General features: G+C 35.2%; 1 protein-coding gene across 1 annotated transcript in view; it reads right to left on the bottom strand.

Moving 5' to 3' along the window:
• LOC149579657 (SUN domain-containing protein 2-like) overlaps window positions 1–22,415 on the bottom strand; it is a 37,285-nt gene extending 14,870 nt beyond the window's left edge. The window contains exon 1 of the mRNA XM_089786441.1: window positions 20,729–22,415. Within this exon, the coding sequence (XP_089642567.1) occupies window positions 20,729–21,871 (1,143 nt within the window). The 5' untranslated portion in view covers window positions 21,872–22,415. The remainder of the gene's footprint in view (window positions 1–20,728) is intronic.
• Between the last annotated feature and the right edge of the window lie 604 nt (window positions 22,416–23,019).

Below are 23,019 nucleotides of genomic sequence, written 5' to 3'. Positions count from 1 at the left end.
CTATCTACTTTCATTGTAGATAGAAGCTTACTGCGACTTCCCCAAATTCCATATTTGACATCTGCAACACACAATCGGCAACAGTCTTTGAGGGTGACATCCTAGCTACATATGGACCAGCTTGCAAGAACTCTGCACAAAATGAACAGAGATCATCAATTGTACACATAGATTTGATAGACAAAACCGGTCTACTCACTATAACAGCAAACATTACCAACACCTTGATTGATAAATACTTGCACTGGCTGCCTCCTAGAACAAGCATCCACATTTAGAAATTTGGAATCAAGAAAAAAAAACTCACAATATGAAAGAGGAAATGTTAACTACTGCATACAATTCAGGTCAGAAACTGAAGTGGAAAATATACCTACTCTCTGCGAACACCAAAGACTGTCACTTGATACCAAAATATCCCAACTGATTCAATCACACAACAGCTATCCAACTAGCAGTCTTGGCGTCTTTGTAACTTCATATGTACACAAGCCCACAGAATTCCAGCTCCAAATCAGAGATGGACAATGGCCGTCTGACACAACTACTGTAAGTAACAAATAACATACAACAACTTTTACCATAATGCTTTTATTTAATTTCAGTACTTCAATTGTTGATATCTACTTTTCCGTTGCTAGTTCATAGTGCCAAAAACACATAACTATAGCTACAAAAGCCTAGAAAATATTGCAGATCGACAACATTGCCAACAACACTATTGCTGCTACTAAAAAATGTCACACACACCGGCCCATGAGGTTCAGCAGTTATTAGATCAAGCCTAGCCACCTACATAGACAAGCTCAACGACAACTACACTACAAAATCATTACAAGAACTCGCAAACACCAATTTGTAGGTAAGTCAAAAAATAACACTTAGCTGAAATTCAATATTCAATAAGAACAAAAATATCACAACAATCAGTTACAATTGACCTCACTCTTCGTTCCAGGTAACAAGAACGTTACGAGCCAAAAATGTCCATAGCTCACCATACCAGCCACTGTGCACAGTCTGCCAACAAGTAGTGTCTGTATCAACAACAGGTGATCCAACTGACATTCATTGCACTAAGTTCGAAACAGATACAACATTTCAATTTCAACCCTATCTCCACTGTATCATTGAAACAGAAGACAACATCCTTGAATGTAGTCTACACGGCAAGCTCTTGCAAGACCACTTCCCAAAAATAACAAAAATTGAGTTTGACAAGTACACAGAAACTATGTCTGCAGCAGTTTACATGATGTTGAACTTTGAGATTCAAGGCACTTTTACACTCGCTATGGACCACACAATCACGTCAATCACAAGAGAGACTCCAACTGTAAGCATTTCTACACAATTTTCTACTACTACAATTACTCACAGTCAAATTTACTTCAAACAAATACAAATTGAACTACTAACTTATATTTATTTGCAAATTGCAGGGTACATAGGCAACTAATGATCATTGCAATAATTTTGAAAAACTACAACACCAAGCAACAAGGTAAAATGAACATTCCCATAAAAACAGGCACACAATTAAAATAATTCATGCTTCTCAAATGTTTACAATATTTCATTACAGAATTTGCATTAAACTATTCTGTAGCTCTAACCACCACATTCTTTTTCTGCAGGCACATCATCTACATCAGAAGCCAAGCAAAGCAAAAGTTCTCAGCATCAATTTTTGCCATTCACCAGCTTATGTATACAATTCATACACGTTTACAAAGCATAACATAATATATATGTCGCAATATTATGCAGCTCATACAGATTTTCCAAGTTTCTTATTTCAATATGTTGCCGTCTCCATCTCACCGAATATATGGACCCTTGTAAAAGTCGCCAAAAACATAAAATAGAATACAAAGTTTTTGCTACATGTTTATATACCAAAACATAGAATCCAAAGCTAGATGTCCCCTGTAAATTCCTCTAACAAATCTGCTGCTCTTTACTAGCCATTGTATTAAAGGCTATACAGTTTATAGGAGTTCAAAATATAGATGCTCATATACAGTTTAAAGTTTTCTTACAGCCAGCGCACTATAGTTTTGTCATATTTCCTTCTTTCAATTCGCTTCATTATTTTCCATTTCATTTGTTTGCTGTTAATGTTTAAGTATTATAATCTAGAATCCTTTCTTCTTTATTCACTGTCTTTGAGGTTTATCTATGCTCCTATCTGTTGCTACAATATTTCCTTCCCTTGTACTCATTGCTGTTACATAGAATGGCTACTTGGCGTTCTTTCCTTCCTATTCAGATAATTGATGCCTAATCGCATGTGGATGTAGACAAATCAGATTTCTGAGATAATTATCTTTGCTGTTTTAATTCTCTCCTAACCTCCAGCTTTATCACCTGTTTATAGCCTTCATGTCCCTTCACTAAAACAGGCATCTATAACATAATTCGCACTAATTTAAGTTATTTTGTATTGTGCAAAGTGTGCCAAAGTAAACTACGGTCATCCTATTCTTGGCCATAACTATTTATTTCCTTCAGCTTGGTAGGCCCTCTATTATTATTTATATTATTTTCATTTCTTTGTTTTGGTAATTGTTCTCAATGACATCTATTTAAACCTTGACTGATTTGCTTAAGTCATTCTCTTTATTTTATTATTTCTAATAAGCAAATTTTGACTGAAAAAAAGAAGGGGCTGTGATAAAGAATGTCGATCACACAGAGTTTAATAATATTTTCAATTCAAGCTGTCCAACTGATAATTCTGCTCAAAATCTTCTATTTCAGAACCTGTGATATTATCCTTTAGATTATTGTGTGCTATTATCACGTATTAATATTCTGTCGTATACTCAGAAACTATTCGTATGCACTTCAGATATAAATCAGATATTATCGCAGGTATCTAGTTACTAGTATTTTGAAACATTGTTCTACTGACTTCTATCTAGCTTTTCTGTGTCACCGGGTTTGAGAAGAAAGCTACAAGATATAATGAACAGGATTGCTCACTTATGATTTCTTGTATTTCACTGCAACCGAGCTAACGATCTTACAATTTTTCCTCATGTCACATCTCATACTCTATGACACATGACCAGTACTGCAGCTGAATCATAAATAATTGCCCCACCGAATACATTCCCCACCACACATCCAACACATGAACCCCAAAAGGCAGGGACTGCTGCTCGCACAAAGCTCTTGTTGGGTGATAGTATCTATTTAGTGATACTTAGTTCTCATGAGTGATAAATTCTTTCTATGTATCTTGAGGAATGCACTGAAGTTCTGCTTCCATGAATGATCCATCATTGCTATCATCATCTCCTTGGTGTGAGTATATAAAGTTCCCTCTATACAGTTGTTTTGATTCTATCTGAATTCCCAATTTCAAGAGGGTCCTTGTAGTTTCCTTGTAGAATATTACTCACCTTTCACTTTGATATGTAGTAGGGTTTGCCTTGGTTTCAAGGAGATTGTATATGTTTTACTGTTCGGAATACATGTTTCCTGTATTTGCTCCCTCTCTTTCAAGATTGCCTCTAATAAAATGTCTAGCTCCCTCAGAATTTCAAACTCCAACACATGCAATAGCATTTGCAGAGAAAAAAATCAAGGCACGTAGCTCTTGGTCAGTTGGTGACCAATCCTTATGATCTTGACGTGGTAAAATCAAGTGTGACCATTTGCAATGCCCAATCTGCACCTTATCCAATGTCATGGGCCCTAAGTAGTTGACTGCCCATTTTCCAAATTTCTTATTCGGTGATGTGGGCCCTTCTTTGGTATTCGCACGCTTCTTTTCAATCCTCTTCAGTGTCCCAGATGCTTTTACTCTTCTTGGATCTGGTTAGTGGCAACAATTTATGTCTTCTTAATAATTGTAATCACCAACCGAGGCTACCTTCCTCCCTGTGATCACATTTTCGCTAGCAATTACTGTCTTCCTTTCATAATTATTAACTACTGAAATGTTTATAGTCTAGCACATATGGGCCTTGTCTTTCTTCCTAAATAACATAGTATTATATTTCCTTTGACAGCTCCTCTTGCTCAGTGGTAGTAAGCAGATGCCATTCTTTGCTAATCGGGATGCTTATGGTGGAATTTTTCTTCCCAATTCTAACACCAAATAAGAGAAACATACAATCTTCAGATCTAAGATAACCCCACCCACATTTTTCTCTTCCACACAATGCACTTCATAGTATACATTATCGTGCTCTTATCACATGAGCAAAATCAGCAATGAATTTAACACAATATAATATCTTGATATCTTCACACATGCTTCATTTATTTACTTATATATCAACTATTTGTCTACCACAACTGCCAACAGTTAAGAATAGTTTATAACTGCATTTAGTTCATCGTTACCATCAACATATTCAATGGCAACTAAATATGCTTGAACTGTCCAAGCATATACTTCCGCACAAGCTAATTCCAAAATGGTTTTGATGTGGCAATACTTTACATTAAATTGTTTTAATAGGGGCATTGGTTCACATTAAAAACACTGTTTCAAATGAAGTTAACTGTGCTCCTTGCTTGTTAGCCCGATACTTTCAGCAAATATAACTAATATTTTAACTGAATTCTTCTGCTATATATTATCAGTTATCACCAAATTTTGGTTTAAACCCACTTGCATCATTTCAAATAAGAAGACAAATTTATCTTTTCCATAAGATGAATATTTAATCTCAGCCCAACACTGTTAGAATGAGACAAAAATAATATATCACGGCGTCAGAAGTCAGCAGTCAGAAGCTTTATGGGTTTAGCTGGGCTCTATAGGAAATTCATTAGACTTCTAGGATAGCTCACCCCATAACTACCTTCCAACAGAAAGGGTAGAAGTTTGTTTGGTCAGAAAATTGTCAATCAGCATTGAGTATTTGAAGGAGAAGTTAACTATTGAACCTATTCTCAGGGTGTCAAATCCTAAGGGTCACCTTGTGGCTATTATCGATGCATTAGGAGAAGGATTAATGGGCATCCTCATGCAAGAAGATCAAGTTATTGCATATGAGTCCATGAAGTTACAGAACTATGAACAGAATTATGCACCCCATGATTTAGAATTGGCAGCCATCATTCACGCTCTTCAAATTTGGAGACATTACCTGATCAGGATACCATATGAACTCAAATGAAACCATCACGAAATGAAGTATGTGTTCACTCAACCCAACCTTAATGCTCATCAGAGGAGGTTATTGGAATTCTTAGCAGACTATAATTTTGAGATCAGCTATATAAAAAGAAAAGAAAACCAAGTAGCTGACGCCTTGAGTAGGCAAAGACATGTCTCGGCCATTATAACAATAAATATTGGCCTTAAGTAGCAAGTACTTCAGTGTCTACCAAGAGATAGTTTCTATAATCAAGTGCGTCAAGCTCTCCAATGAGATCCTTATGATGTCAGATATGAAGGTTATCGGCTGGTAATAAATTGACTCTTAGGATACGTTTGGTTTGTGGAATTGTAGAAATCAAGATTTCTACAAATCTTGATTTAACCTAATCAAAGTTTTGCAAATCTTCATTCCTATTTTTGGGATTTTACTTGAATCGTTTGTTTCACTTGGAAGATGAGTGTGAAGACTCAATTTTATGTGTAAGCTTGGAGTTGAAGGCACACTCCAAAAAGTAGTCCAATCTATTATTTTTACACTACTCAAAAAGCATAACCAAGTTTGATTTTCAATTCCTACTTGCTAGTAGAAAGTGGGAAAATCTGGTTTTGAGACAAAATTAGAAGTCTGCTATTCTAATTCCATTTTGCCACTTTTGAGACAAACGCAAAAAAAATTCAAATCCAGATTTTGTAAAAGCCAATTCCAGTCATCTTCCACGAATCAAACGGACCCTTAAGGTATAAAGAAAGAATATATATACCTAAAGATTCTGAAATCTAGAGGATGATTTCAGAGGAGATCCATGTCTCTCCTTACTCAGGCCACCCTAGAATGACAAAAATGCTAGCCAATAAGAAACCAATATACTTTTGGTAGGGCTTGAGGTAGGAAACAGTTGAGTTTGTCGCATGTTGTCTCGAATGTCAAAAGGTCAAAGCCAAGTATAGGTATCCTATTGGGTTGCTACACCCAAATGAAGTTCTAGAATGGAAATGGCAAACAATTAGTATGGGTTTTATACAAGGATTACCTATGACTATAAACAAGCATGACATTATTCTCGTAGTAGTGGAACGACTAACAAAGGTAGCTCATTTCATTCTAGGAAATTTTGGAGTTCCAAAAATTGCCCATATATTCGTAAAGGAAATTTTCAGACTTCATGGATTCTAGAAAGATTATATCAGATAGGGATACTAGAATGACATTTAGATTTGGCAAACCTTGTTTTCCGCTTTGGGAACAAAATTGAATATCAGTTCAGCATACCATTCAGAAACCAACGAACAAACAAAAAGGGTAAACCAAGTAAAGATCTCCTATGGGTATACTACATGGATCAGTAGAATTTGCTTATTAGAACTCATATCAGTCTGTTATTAAGATGGCACCGTTTAAGGCTCTATATGGACGAAAATGTAGAACTCCTATAAGTTGGAAAAGGATTAAGGTTTGAATCATTGTTGTTCCAGAGATGCTCTTAGAAATGGAAGAACAAGTAGTCCAAATCCATCAAAGATTAATGGAGACAAATGATCGTCAAAAGAGTTATGCAAATGCAAAAAAAACACCCAGAGAATTTAAGGTGGGAGGAAAGGTTCTCTTAAAAGTAAAACCACATAAGAGTGCTATCAAATTTGGTAAAAATGACATATGTGGGGCTCTTTGAAGTATGGAAATTGTAAATCATGTAGCCTACAGAATTGTTCTACCTCCAGCCCTTGCCCGAATGCATAATGTGTTTCATGTATCTTATTTTAAGAAGTATATAACGAATGTTGAGCATGTTATTGACTGGAATCTCTTGCAAGTGCGAGACCCAGGGGTAGTGGAAATAGAACCACTCAGAATACTCAAGGTGCCTAAGCTTTGCTCACGAAACCAAGATGTCACCCAATGCAAAGTTCAGTAGGACCAACAGGCTGAGGACAATGCTACTTGGGCAGATTATGATGAAATCTTCCAAAAAGTTCCCTATCTTTTTCCACGAACATAAATTATAGATTAATACAATTACATAGTGATCTAAATTGAGCCATTGTGACTTGATGCCATTTGAGAATATAAAATTTTCTATATAAAGTATTATGGATATTTTTCTTGTGTATTTAATTGCAAATATTCATCAGGGACAATGGGGGGGAGGGGGTTACATCGGCTATTTTGTTGATTTTGAAATCTCCATTTAACCGTTGATATTTCAATTTAATCTTAAATGGTTGGTTAAAGTATTTACTCATTTTTTATTTCATATCAAATAGGAATATTGGTTATTCGTTATGTTTCATGTGGAATTGAAGATGTTGGTTAATCATTCTGATATTACATAAATTGTAAATGGTTAGTTGATACGGTTATTACTTATGATAACTAAATTACATTTGAATAATGTGAAAATATGCTTTCACCATGTTATTTCTTCTTGAAGGAGCATGGCTAAGGGGGAGGGAAGCATCAGCAAAGAGGGAATAGGGCATGAGCGCATCAACCTGCCACCAAGCTAACAGCTATGAGTCTAAACACCATGGTCAGGAGAAAGCAAACTGGGACAAACTAGACAATGTCAAGTGTCCACAATGAGCTAACTAGGTCACCAAATGCATATACCTAATAGGCTAATTATATTTCACATAAATAAAGTAAAATTGTTACCTTTGATTTGAAAATCTGGATGCTCTGCATGTTTCTTGTAATCTCAGATTTAACTTATTCTATAAATAATACCCATAGTACTTTTGTACATTTGTACGTGTTACATATATGTATGCATATATTTTAATATAATGTATATGTAAATATACGTATATTTGAAATATAACATATATGTATGTGTATAGATAACACATATGAACATGCGTAAATAATGAGTATTATTAATATGACAAATTGTTAGATTTCCAAGATCTTTGCAAATGTAATCGCACTGCCATAATGTTTGTTATGTGTTTTTCAAACACAACATCCTCTCATATTTATATTGAGCATAGGTCATGAATAGACATGTCCCTTCATGGGACATGTCTATTCGATAATTAGATGATTAATATTAATCATAGTTATATGTGTGTGTGTGTGTATCTTATATAACAATAAACTTATATCTCAATATAATGAACATAAATATATATTAATTATATCTCTTATATAATTACATATATATAGGTTTATCTGACAGAAGCTATTAAAGATCAACACTCCCTCTTAGCTAGGGAGGATAAACACAAGACAGATACTACACTAGTGGTAATATTAGGAAGTCACACATTAAAGAAGTCTTTGATCAAAAGACTTCCGTAATATGATATCATATGGGTAGTGGCCTATCAGAATGTTAACACGACATTCACCAAATACACTTTTGATATCATATTAGATAACATTATATTGGCCTATCAGAACATCAATTAAATGATATTCACCAAGTACTCATAGTATTGGCCTATCAGAACATCAACTAAATGGTATTCACCAAGTACTCAATGTGGTAATGGCCTATCAGAATATCAAGGCAGGATATTCACCAAGTACCTAAAATATATCTATACAAACAACTTGTAAATAGTCAAACTAATGACATCTACCACCTAATTGTTGATTTTTAAGATAAAGCCCTTTCATGATTTATTTCAACATTTACACTATGTATATCATGATACAAGTTATTGTAAGGTCGTCACCTTTCAATAACTTCTCCAAATACAAGTGATAATCATTTAGAAGTCGTTATTTCCTCATGATGTACACAGGGGATAGGCTCATACAAGTATGACATTAAAAGTTCACATGAAGTCACCACGACAACTATCATGTGGTATTGTCATGACATCCACCATAAAACATATCAGAGAACAAGGTTTTCACCTCAACCTTATCTCTCATAAACAAGAATGTAATATAAAAGATTTCACTAACCTTTTGACCTTCTTGTCAAGGTTACTAATAAAGTGTCAAAGCTCCCTCTTAGTCTGATATCAACTTTTTTGACGTCTTAGTACAAGGTTCTCTCTGATGAATTGTCAAACTCCCTCTGAATCTGTTATCATCCTTCTAACCTCTTAGTAGCAAGTTATGTCATGCTTTCATACTTGAATAGGTATCTTGATAGCATAAGGCCTTCTAGCCTACATACATGAGACCTTATCCTATAAATCATAGTCCTTTAGCTGTTATAGTTTCTGATTAGTGGAGAATCCATCTCAACAAGATCTACTCCTTCTAAACCAAGATCATCAAAAGTTTGATTGAAGCATTTTTTTTTAACAAGATCTACTCCTAAACCAAGATCATCAAAAGTTTGATTGAAGCATTTTTTTTATTTTATTTTTTGGCTCCTCTCTTTGTCCACGGTTGCCTCTAATGAGTTGTCAATCTCCCTTTGAATCTCAATCTCCCTCTTTTTCTTGCAAGAGCGTTCTTGAAGGAAAAGATCAAGACAAATGCTTGTAAAGAAAGTATGGGAGAGAATACAATGATTAGATAAATAAAATACTTAAGGATAATAAATACTCAATTGTACATAAAAATATTTAATTTAAGTATATACAAATATCTAATTTAAGTATATACATTGAACATATATGCATATGTTTCATTTTCTATAGATATACTTTAATCAAAATTCTCAACATATTAAAATGAGTATCATAAGAACGAAATATTTATACTTACCTTTAATGATGATTCCTTGTTATTTTAATGCTATTTGATCCCTCATAGTTATCATTGATAATGCATTTTGAAACCAAGGTCTGAAACAAGAATTCTCATTTATTATTACCCCTTATTGTCTTTATATTATTTTCTAAGGCGACAAACCCCTCTTTATAAGATTTGGTCCATGATGTAAACTTTGATGAGTAACAATGAGACTTTAACCTTCCTCCCCGTAAAGGATAAACAATTTCCTGACGGGATATCCCATTTACATCATTTGTCATATAATGCCAACACTTCCTGTCCTATTCCAGTTGCATCCATGTGACACATGAACTAGTTAAGGAGAGTCTTGTAATGACATTAATAGTTTCAATGAGTCAAATCTGTGTGTTGTCTTATCACTTTTGTCCATGTTGAGTGTTATCGCTTCTCCCATACACTGTGCTTTACAAGCGTGTATACAAGGATGTGACCACCTATTTGCCGATAGATCAATAGAAGCTTTTGTTATTTCTTTTGACTTATCAACTCGAATGGGTTTGTGCACAGGTGACTATACCATGTTGTTATAATGCTCCTCAATCTTGATGTGTAGATTTTGACTGTCGTGCCTTAACATGTGGACTCCTCTACCCATAGAGGTAGTATCGTTCTCTTTGCAATCCTTATCAGCCAACTTGATCATGTGCTAGTTGTTCATGCCACATAATAAATTCATTTGCTTCCTTAAATACCACCAATGCTTCGCTTATTCTCCTACTTCCTTACAATATTTGATGCCTTCATAACCCGATAGAGGAATTTATGCATATGACAATTTGATATTGATCTTATTCTCCACTAGTGATACCTGTTGTATAAATCTCTAATCCTTGTTCTTATTTCATTCAAATAAAATCGATTAGAAAATACAATAGCTTCATTTGTATGCGGCTCAGTATTTTTCAACACTATATGCTTATGCATTATTATTGAATTTCTACTATAGATTTCACAAGAGTACTACTAATTCTCTGAATAACGAAATTGTCGTCGCTCTATTGTCCTTCACATGACATCATATTTGAATGTACAAGCGAATATCCCTTCGTTCTTTAATGCTCAACATCAACCATAAAACATGGCATGAAGGATATCCCATTGGAAGACTTATAGATTAAGAATATCTTTACTTTAGGTGGAGTTTCCATGTGATATTGAAAGACTCCAATCGATTTAAATTATATTTTCCTTTGTCATTCACTTGTTCAATGAATTCACGCTCACATGTGGGTAATATCTTAAAATGTATATATTTATGAGAATCTTTGTCGTTGTCCTCTCTCCCATAATCTTTAATGACTCTAAGTTCCTATAATATAGGGGTTCATTGATTCATTAAAATACGCCAAAATTCTTTGATATGGAACACCCCCATCCACATTTTATAATACTTCCATCAAGCGTAAGCTTCATATGGGTGGTATGCCTTTTCTCTCAAATGTTCATTTTAATCAATCAGTTTGTTGACTTCTTCGTCCTTTTATTTGCATACCATTCATTACCTTGATATGTGATGACACGGAAGACCAGCATCGGCACATAGTTCCTCACAACTGACACTCCACACAACATTGTTGATGCCTCTAAAACTCCAGTGATGTATATCACTTCCTAGTTTGATAGTGTGCATTATTTTTCTAACCCTTTATCTTCCATTGTGGCTTTAAATATAATGATGTTGAGGATGTTGAGGTCCAAATAGGTTCTTGCATTTAAGCATATGTTGCTTGCAATCACCATCATTGATATTTATTGAAAAGTTTTCATAGTCTCCCCAATTTATCAAGATTTGTCTTCATCAGGCTCCTTAATAAAGACATGGTTGACAAGGCCTATTTTATAATTTATTTGATCAAAATTTGAGGGCATTGTATACCTTCTTTGTTTATGTATTTTCTATTTGTCATTTGTGGATAGAGAAACTGTGGTGTTGACATGTTGGCTGGGAGACTTGTCCTTAACTCATTTATCCTTAGCATTGAAACTTTCATTTACATGATGACTCTATGTTCCAATATATAATCTTTGTATTATTATCGTTGCAAATCCACTCACAACCTCGCTATTCATGAATACTTGTTTGCTTTTAAATAAGATAAATTAACATTTGGCTTAAGTAACCTTCTATGCTGCCTAGCCATGAAGCATGATACTCTGTTGCCCATCATACAAAGCACAATACTTTGCCTAGCCTGCAGTCATTACCTTCTACACTAACTAGACATGGGAGTGGTGCATCCATGCATCAATCACTTCATAACGCCTACCTGTGCCACATTTAAATAGGGTGGATCGTCAAAGCACGAGGATGCCATTTCTACTCTACCCTACGGTTTTCTCTTTACCATGTATTAGGACTCATGTTTTGTCCATTTCCGCAAGTATCGCAATACTGGGAACATCATATATGATTTCCTATGTAGATATATGTTTACAAGTATCACCATATATGTTCGTGTATTGACTACAAAATTTTCCCAATATATCTGCGTCCATATAACTAGATATCATAAGTATTACAGATTTGTACTTTGTAATCTCTTCTACGCAGAGCACCTTTCTAGCAATACAATTTCCTCATCGTATGCACAACATTAGTCTTGCTAAGTGTTGTCTGCACACAAATCTCTACAAATACGTGTATCACGAGTGTCACACATTCACCATTGTTAATCAATGATTGATATTACTGTCATCTAAGATCCATTCCATTAATCACTTTCTTACATTCGCTACTCTGATACCATGTTAGATTTCCAAGATCTTTGCGAATGTAATCACACTGTCATAATGTTTGGTATGTGCTTTTCAAACACAACATCCTCTCATATTTATATTGAGCATAGAGCATGAATAGACATGTCCCTTCATGGGACACGTCTATTCGATAATTAGATGATTAATATTAATCATATATATATATATAACAATAAACTTATATCTCAGTATAATGAACATAAATATATATTAATTATATCTCTTATATAATTACATATATATAGGTTTATCTAACAAAAGTTATTAAACATCAACACAAATTAAAGGAAAAGATTCTATTGTTTTTTCACGTCAATTAACTTAATGCATGAAAGTTTATCGGTCTCTTATATTTTCCTTTAATATTTCGTCCTCTATGATTCTTTTAATATTTTGATTCTTTGCATTTTTCAAATTTTATCAAGATTGCAACTCATGCTTGCCACCTTGCATATCTTTCATGCACGTAGCTCCTTGATCGGGTTCAAGACCTATGTAACAAAGCACTACTCTATTAAGAGGAAAATCACAATTACTCGAGGGCTTGCTCTACATTCTTGTTTGCAAATCTTTCTATTCCACTATAACTCATTAACCCAGATTATATAGAAGATCTAATCTTTTTTAAAGTATTTTCCATTTTTTTATAGTTTTTCTATATCTTTTTGTTTGGCCTTTTCGAGGTCTTATGCTCAAAATTTGAAGCCGAAACTATGATCGGTCCCTAAAACTGGGCAGCCGTAGGCTTACTGTTTAGGGAGTAAATTAGATTTTTAGTTCTTTCCAATGGCATAAGCGGTTTCAAATTCCGAGCTACGAGTCAAAAGTTATGACCCCAACAAGTTGGGGTAATTAGACAACTAGTTTTGAATAGTTTAGTTTAATTTTTTATTTTTTTTATTTTAGCCACAAAAACATTTTGAATTCATGGTTATGGTGGCTGTTGATATTCCATCATTGTATATATTCTTTCAATCTCAATGAATAAGATGGTTTTTGGTTTGCATACAACTCTTTCGAGTTTTGCAAGATTTTCCAAAACTTGAACATTGGTATCGCAGGTAATTGATTCACCAAATATCGTGTTTGCAGCCCACTTCATCAATTCAGATCACTCATACCAAGAAAATTAAATCCTGCTAGTAGCACTATACAATGGCCATTCAATTCAGAAATTTACACTTGCAACTTGGAGCATTCAGACTCTACTTCTCTCTTCTTCTTCTTTTTTCACATAAGAGCATGGTTACGGGGAGACCCGTATCCCCCCTAAAAGACACGTCTCGGAGATGGAGACACGTCTCAAAGACGTTTCACGTCTCCGAAGACCTCAAAAAAGGTTGGAGACTTCATAACAAAGTCTCCTGAAGTCTCCGAGTCTCCTAATCCAAAAATTGAAGTCTCCCCGAATTCTCCTTATAAAAAATAAATGTAAAATATAATATCAAATTATTTTATGTCTTTTAGCCCTCATTTTATTGTTTTTTTATGCAAAAATTAAGACCAATGTTTTTTATCCATTGTTTGTACAGTTTCCGAATTGGTTAATAACTGTTTGGACAGTTCTCAGTTTTAACCATATAGGAATCGGTTGACAGTTTCAACCATATTATTATAAACAAAAACAAACCTTTCATTGCTGAAGAATGAGATGGTAGAATTAAACAGTAATTGCAACTTATTGTAAAGACAGTTGTAGCAGTTCTAATTGTATAGCCAGAATTTAAACTGGTCTAATACAGCCAGTATATGCAGATTAATGGATTCATTTAGTGCATTTTGGTAACCAAACTGATGCATTCATTCCTAGCCATTTTGAACACAAAACTTCACAAATAGGTCTATTCCCACAACAAATACATATCAAACTGATTAAGAGCAGGTTTATGAATAAGATTTCGATCATGATAAAGTATTTTCAGATTCTACAAAACAGAAGACCACTACTTGAAAAGAAAAAACCAGCTACAGATCGACCTATGCCTGTCACCCTGAAACTTTATCAATCAAAGAAAATCTGCCACTATAAGCAAAACAGTTAAGCATCAAATGAATGTGTTTCTTCTCCATCAGCAATCCAATCTGCACTTTCAGATTAAGATTTCTGCGGACTTTTTGCACCATATCTGATATACTAATCTATTTTGACAGAAATGCCAGTTGTGCTAACACATCCCTCAAGATATTGTATAGATATATGAAGAACTTAGCATATTAGGCTTTCCAATCCATATCAAGAATATACCAAAATTCATTATCGGTATTGAGAACTATCTACACTATCAATTAAAAAGAGACTAAGAACATCAAACGGTAACATTTTGCCAAATCCTTATAACATAATCAAAATGAGAAGTGACCTGCCTTATATTGCTATAGGCCTTGCCTACCCTGAGCAACTCCTACTAAATTAGGCCACCCACATTTGCCTATTTGCAGTCTTAACATTCACAAGTATGACTATGAAATACAATAATGTGATTATGTAAGTTTTGAAATATTTGACTCTATATTAATGTAACATTACTATTATTATTTACTTTAGTCTTCTAGTTTTACCGTATTACTATTGTGTATTTAGTATGAGACTCTTTAAACTATTAAAAAAACATTACCATCTCCAAGTACCCGTCTCCTATTTTTGAAAATTGCCGTACCAGTACCGGAGACCTCCAAGTCTCCCCATCTCCCGGTGACCTTGCATAAGAGTGTTATGAAAGTCCTTTTAGGATTATTAGGAAAAGAAACATTAAAAAAACAAGCAAATTTCATGTTTTTTTGGCATCCGGATTTACCCAGCTGCAGCCGGGTCACGATGCACGTGACCTGTGAATCACGTGACTGACCCGCAGGTCATGAGAGTCACACAGGTCACCCAAGGTGACCCACCAGGCCAGGGTTACAGGTCATTTTGACCCGGCCAGAGTAACCAAACTCGCTGACCCGGAAGACTCACGGCAAATCTCGTTACTCTGCATCTATCACATATTGACAGGATACTATTGGTCACAAAACCTTAACAAACTCAGAAACTGTGAAAGACAAAAATACCCAAAAGTAAAGACTTATCGTCAGTGACATGATTAAAACAATGGTAGTGAGTAAATCTTTATCGTTCTTCATAGTGCATATTCACTGATGTTCATAATTTATTATATTTGTGAATGGTGGTTTTGCAAAATATCCTTCAAACTCTATCACTAGTGATTGCTAAAATCTACAGCAGCACATTTTGAGGGAGTGCGCTCTACTAAAAATTCAGTGAACAATACCTATATACTACTAATTCTTTACTCAACAGAAAAATATATTCTCAATAACTTAAAAAGAATGTTTATAAAATTGCCAAAAATACAGTAAATCCCTAGGTCAAGCAGGGCCAGACATGGCTTGCTTGTCCAGATAGTCCCACTAATGGGATTCAATCTTCATGAAAACGGCCAAAACACCAAAAACCTGACTTTAGATTTTAATAACCCCAAATACTAACCATTGCTAGAGATACTGTGTTCTTTCTACATTGCATATGGATAAGGAAATGTTCTAGGAACCAACAATGGAATTCAGGAGCAAGAGGTTGCTTAGCTAACAAAATACAAATATATAGATTCTAGAATACTAGGAGGCCATGCTTCAAAACATGAGAGTATTAAGTACTTCACTATAAAATTAACTGACTGACTGTGGTATCATTGTTGTAGCGAAACTCACATGCAATGCATATGCAAACTAAGATTTATGACAAGTCTAAAGACAACCTCTTTTACAGAGACATCTCTGAATAACAATATCAATATCAAAGAGGAAATTGTTACCTTCAACATATTAAGTACCTTCCACGTACCATTTTAAGATCTGAGATACTATTACATTTTGTGTATGACTGTAAACATAATCAATAATGCATGAAGAATGGAGTACCTTTTATAATTACCAAAGAAATTGCATGAGGATATTAACATACAGCAACACCTTTGAAATTAATTTTTTTAGAAGTAAAACCATTAGTCAAACAAATTTGTTAGATAGGTTTGTCATTTATGCCAATCAAACATATAGGTAGATACAAAAATACAACACGATTTGCAGAGATTTACATGATAGTAGTTTGTTGTTCAAGTTTACTGTCTTCCCATTCACTGGGAATTCTTTCCATACTCAGTACTCCGATTTCTGAGTATATGCTACTTGGTTTGAGGTATCTGTGTCTATCAGGTAATTTCTGAATGCCTTCTCCATTTTCCATCTCATGCTTCACAGGAAAAAGATATATCTAATATTGGGCAATCCAAAATGATTTGTATGTCTGAGACTAGAACAGCTATCACTCTGACTAAAACTGAACGGTAATTTATTTTGGTGTTAGCAGCATTTGGTACTTACGGAAATAACAGACAGTGTATATATGGTGATTGAAACAAAATGATGTCCATCTTACCTTCGCTCTGTTCTGCTTGGATGATTTGTTTATAGCAAACAAAGAGACAAATAGACTTTGTCAGATATACATTTTGTGTTTCTGTTGAGTTCCAGAAGATGAACATATTCCTCTAAGAAGTCCATGTTCTGCGGACTGAATTCCTTTCATCTCGCAAAGGCAGATATCTGAAGATTTTATCAAATTATTTTCAGTTGGAAAGAACCAATGTATGTGAGCAAGCTTAATTTTTATCAAAGACTATTGGTCTTGTTTTACAAGTGTAAAGGAACTTGCCATGACGTCTGCATGTATATTTTTTCAGATTTGTGTTCAATGTGTTCATATGCAGTTCTTCATCATCTGGGAAATCACTTTCTTGGACAACATTAGTCTTCTCCAGGACTTATGATGCATATTGAATGTGTTTTTAACTTGTAAAGATGTATGTTTAAATGTTTGTCAGTTTGGATTTAGTTAGCGAGATCTGTTATATAATATATTATTAGAGCCAATACACTTGGACAAGTTGTTATCAATGCTTAATGCCTTTGAGCAGATTGCTCGTCTGTTGATCTAGTTATAACTGAGGTAACAGTTACAAACAGTTTTTGACCTCCTGTCAGCTGCTTAACCAATAGCTATTTGTATAATAAGGAACAATGGATGAGGCAGTGTAGTGGAGTCTATGCATGATACAAAGTATTTTTCTAATATGAAGTAATGAAACAGAAAATGTAAAGATCATAATTGTGTTCTGTCATGAACAGATAACTCAGTTTTTAGAGAAAAATTATAGATGTTGTCATAATGTAAAGTGAACGGATGAGAATTTGTGATGCAGGTCTGAAGCCCGATGAAGGTGGGTTGTGCTGATATATAACAGTGACATAATGTCTAAAGAAAATTGAAAAGATTGTAAGTTGTGTGAAGTTTTGCATACAAACTGTGGAGTGCATAAGGACTACATCACAGTAAATAAAGGATGTTGAAGATTGTAGCACCGATAGAGATCTTTTTCTCTGAGTTTGCTATACATATTTTAATTGAGATAATACCTATAGATTGTGTTTACAGCTGGAGAAGATATTTATGATAATATTTGATGTAATATTATATGAAGAAACGTGTGTCATGCAAAGAGTAATGCATTTGGAAACATGAAGAGACTTGTATTTGGATATTGAAGAGACTTGTATTTGGAAACTCTCTCAATTCTGTATAAATGTGATTGCTTTGTGTGTTGATATATCACATCATGTGTAAAGCATTCTACTTGAACATTTATTATCAATAAAAGAGATATTTTTCTGGTGTGGCTGGGTTTTTCCTTTCAAGCTGTGTCCCAAGTTAAAATGTCTTGTGTCTTTTGTACCTGTTTTTTATCTTCTTTATTGCTGTTAGCCTGTTGATGTTTATGTCTGAGCAAAATATTAACAAAGGAGAGCAGTATATGTTAGAAAGCTATCTTCAGAAAACATTAGTAACATTCATGAGGTGTACTGTTTACTGCAAAGAACTATAATTTCAAATTTGTATATGCTTAAAGATGGTGCTTTTTAATATTGAGTGAGTGCTAAGATCTGAAAGAGCTGTTGCTCTTAGAAAAGGGGTTTTGTCCGCATGAATGCTGATGGTATTCCTTTGGGGGAGTATTCTAAGCATTGGTGAGCATGTGGCAGTAATGACATGTTGCATTCATGACTGTGTTTGTCATTTATGTCAACATAGCAGTAAATCTATAAAGACTGGCAAAGTAGCAGACAGAGATCAAGGTCATATGGACTGAGTTTTGATTGTCAGGTGATGTGTGAGTAAGGACATGTTCCACACTATGTCTTGATGACGAGGTTAAATGCGCGTAACATAAGACAAAGACGTACAGAAGTTATAAGTGATTTACAGAGAACAGTACAGAGACGTAACTGCTAAGCAGTTTCTGTTGATTGTGTTATATCATCTAACAGAGATACAATCTGGAGCTGCATAATTAGACAGTGATAAAAGACAGTCTGTTGGTGATATCAACAAGTGCACAAGCCCTAGTGTCGCACATGTGAGAAGTTGTATAGACTGTGAGCCGAGTGTACTATTGTTATTACGAAATAATTAATTATCTTATTATAATTAATTGGGAAAGTCTGAAGGCTGACTCAAGGAATTATTTTGAGATACAAAATAAAGGAAATATGTTTTCCTTGTTTGTAAGTAGTGAGAGCAAGTATTGGATGCAAAGTAATCAAGGAAGTGTGAAAAAGAGCAAAATGTTTGGTGAATGAGAGTAAGCGATTCAAGGGACTATTGGATGCGAAGTTTGTGTTCTAGTATCGAGATTAGAAGAAGCAGAAGTCCGGTTGACAGGACAGAGAAAGACGAAGGAGTAGTACAGTTCAATTTTATTATTCTGCAAAGAATAATACAAAGGCCATTTAGATAGTGGGTTCATTGGTCTTGCCCCTAAAGTTGTTTGGACAATAGGTCCATATACCTTCTACAACTCGTAATAGAGTTGGCACAACTCCTAATAGGGTTGGAATCTCCTAATAGGGACTGATATGTATTGAATGTTGTTATAGACTCTTAAAAGGGTCCATCCTCTAACAAGAAATATTTATATTAGTACACCATCTTGTGGGTACCATACCCGCTGAGGTTTTCCCTCTAATCAAAGGTTCCCAAAGTTAACATATCTAGTGTTATTGTGCATAATTATCTTGTTGTGGTTTCCGATTATATTGCTCATATGGTTAAGTTTTATTAAGGTTAATAATTGTGATAATAGTTGGATATATTGGTAGACGATATATTCTAACATGGTGACCCCTTAGGGTTGGTGCCCTTAAAACATTGTACTCAAGTTTCTTCGTGAGGCTGGAATAAGACCATAGATTCTAGCAGCATTTCTCACCATGGTTTTTCCTATACTTGGTTTACCACATATTTATTGTGCATTGGCTTCACTGTGCAGCTGCATTCCTTTCCTTTTCAATTTCAAATTTTGATAATTTCACCAAATTTTTAGTCTGTAAAGAATCAAAAATTTACAACTTCTACTGATTCAACTCCCTTATTAGTAGAAGATTTGTGTACTACAACAATATCCACCAGCTACCTTGTTAATATATTTGCATCATTTGGCCAACATAAGCTGAGGAAGATTCAGGCAAGGTAAGTGAAGTCCAGGGTTTCATAATGCAACTTGCTAAACTGTTGTTTGAGAATTGCTTTCGCCAATGTGACAAGCATGAGATCATAATCCATGACATTCTGCTGACTCTGTACAAGTAATTTTCCCATTCATTTGTTTGATGTATGCTAGAGTAGGTGAGAAAATGATCCTAATCTATTATTGTACTCATTTGTTTGTTGTATGTGAGTGCACGTGGGAAAAGTAGCATGTAATTGATTAGTATTTCAAGTCTTCAAAGTTGATTCAGAGAAGCCTATATAGAAAACCATGTGCTCCCTTATAAAACCTCTACCCATGTTTTTGAAATTGCCAAGTCGGTGCCAGGTATTTTTGCCAACGAGTCCAAGTTATAAATCAGCCTGCAATTCTGTGCCAAGCCCGACTCTGTTAACTGTGCAAATTAAATGTATTTGTCCCAGCACATAATTGCCACTCAATATCCCTTCAATAAAATAGGATTCTAAATTTCGACACGGGCAGAAAGAAATGCAATTACGCGGGCACACAAAATAGAGTAAACTGGCAGGTGTGTTTGAGTACCTTTGCCACGTGCTCCAGAGTAACAGCCTCAGCAAGGATAGATGTCCTCAGTGCAATCACCACAGACACCTTGCTCCCCATCAGGGGCAAACAATGACCAGGCTCCCCAAAGCTCGGCTCCAAAACCCTAGCTGCTTGAGGATGCAACCCACCCACACTTTTTCGAAGAAGATTCAGAGATGAAAGCCCCCATCCTTTCCCATTCCCAGGAAAATACCCCTCGGAGTGCTGCACCACCCTGCCGCCACCACTTCCGAGCGCATAATCCACTCTTCCAAGCCCATCAGCAGCATGCTTCGCAATCTCTGCTTCCACCAAACGTCTCGCAACAGCTCTCACATCATCCAAGCTTAAAATGTTTCCATTGCCTTCATCAACCCTCGTTTCCATCACATTATTCACAATTCCCAGCACTTCAGCCCTTGTCAAAACCTCCGAATCCCTAAATTTGAGCAGCGATTCCTCAATATTGCCTGTTTTTTCCTTCAAATTCAGAAGCTCTGTATAAAACACAGTAGCCTGCTCCTCAATACTCTCCTCCAATTTCTTCTTCAGCCCCTTAACTTCCTTCTCATACTTAATATCCACCAAATCCAACTGGACCTGCAGCATTTTCGTGGTTTTCCTTGAAAACTGCTCCAGCTCGGCAAACCGACCTTCAGCTGCAACGTCATAAAGGTCCACATCATATTTCGGTTTGCGATTCGCAACTCCATTCCACAAACCCCATCCAAATCCGCCTATGATGGCTAAAAGAACAAGCCACTTAACAAAAATCCGGATCACCTTAGAAGTCCTCAAAATTTTTGAAGGTTTTCCAGACCGAACAGGACTTTTCGCCCGACTCAAAGCACTAACCCCTTTTCTCACCGCCTGATTACTGCCATTAATCCTACTTACTAGTCTATCATTAACCTGCTGGGAATCCAGAGCATTTTTCCGTATATCATCCTTTTCTTGAACAATATTTTTACCCGGACTAGAATCCTTACCTTGTGAGTGATTTCCGTCCCCGCCGGAGGTCGTATTTCCGGCATCTTTAGGAAGATTTTTCTCGTTAGAGACCCGCACATCGTCCGATTTCTCGCCAGCATTTCGCGTGGGACGCCTCCGAGCACTCTGCCGCTGCGGAGACGTCGACATATCTTTCTGCCTCTATAAGAAGAATCCAATTTTTCACTTACAGAAACCTAGTGCAAAACGAGTGCTCCTCCGTGTTCGAAGCTTCTGGAACGTTCGAGGCCGTGATCTTCTGGAACATTCCGGAAATAGTGCTCTGCGAAACAGATTTCAGCCCAGAACAGCGTGGGCCAGAACTAAATCTTCCGCGAACCAAATCCCTGCTGTCTCCCTCCTCTAAAAATCTATGGTTTCCACCAAATTCTGCAAGGTCTGATAAATATTTCTAGAGAGACACTTCTGTGATTATTGCAAAGAAACTGGAGCAGGAGAATCCTGCAGAAATCATTAACAGTCAGAGGAGGTGAAGATGGAGGGATTTTACTTTTGAATCTCTGGCTCCGTTCGAATCTGTCAAAAGCAAAAGCGAAGTTAGTGATCGATCTTTTCGCTTTAATTACCAATTTGGCTGGCATAGTTTAGCAATAAATCTATATGGTAGTCTTCTTGTTCCTCAAAACTAATGGTTGTATTTGGGGCTGAAAATATAGAAATGATTTTTTTCCAAAATGGAGTTCCGAAACCTTTAGAAACTTTTGCGAGTACCAACTTATTTAAGAGCCAGCCCTTTCAACGTAAATGTTACTATAATTTCGAATCTAACCATTACACCTACTTTTAAATGTACTAAATCCATTAGTTTCTAATAATAAAGAGGATATGTTAATAATAATAATAATAATAATAATTAGCACTTGCACCATAAAGAGGTGCAAGGGGTACCTCCATAGGTTTAAATAAAAAAGAAAAATTGAAGAGATGTCAAATTCAAAGAAAGATTTTAAATTGTTAGCATAGAATTAATATTTTATATAGAATAGAGGCATATATACGTGCATAACCTTTTTAGAGGTTCATACATTGTACAACTTTAATGTACATTTGTTGAAATATTATTACAATTGTAAATACAAAAGGATTGAAAATCATAAAGGAAGCTTCATATTACATAAGGAAGTGTATAAAAGGAAAGTTATTCAGCAAATTTTGTTCCTTAACAATCATTCATTAGAAAGCTCCTTGAGCTCATCAACTGATTAAGTAGGATTTTTTTCCATAGCAAGTCAATTTGTGATATTTTTATCATGATTCAACTATGTAGGTTTTGAGTC

This window comes from Cupressus sempervirens, chromosome 1 (assembly GCF_028749045.1).
Source record: "Cupressus sempervirens isolate cs-2001-9-10 chromosome 1, ASM2874904v1, whole genome shotgun sequence".
Classification (NCBI taxonomy): Eukaryota; Viridiplantae; Streptophyta; class Pinopsida; order Cupressales; family Cupressaceae; genus Cupressus; species Cupressus sempervirens.
This window is presented reverse-complemented; position numbering and strand designations above follow the sequence as displayed.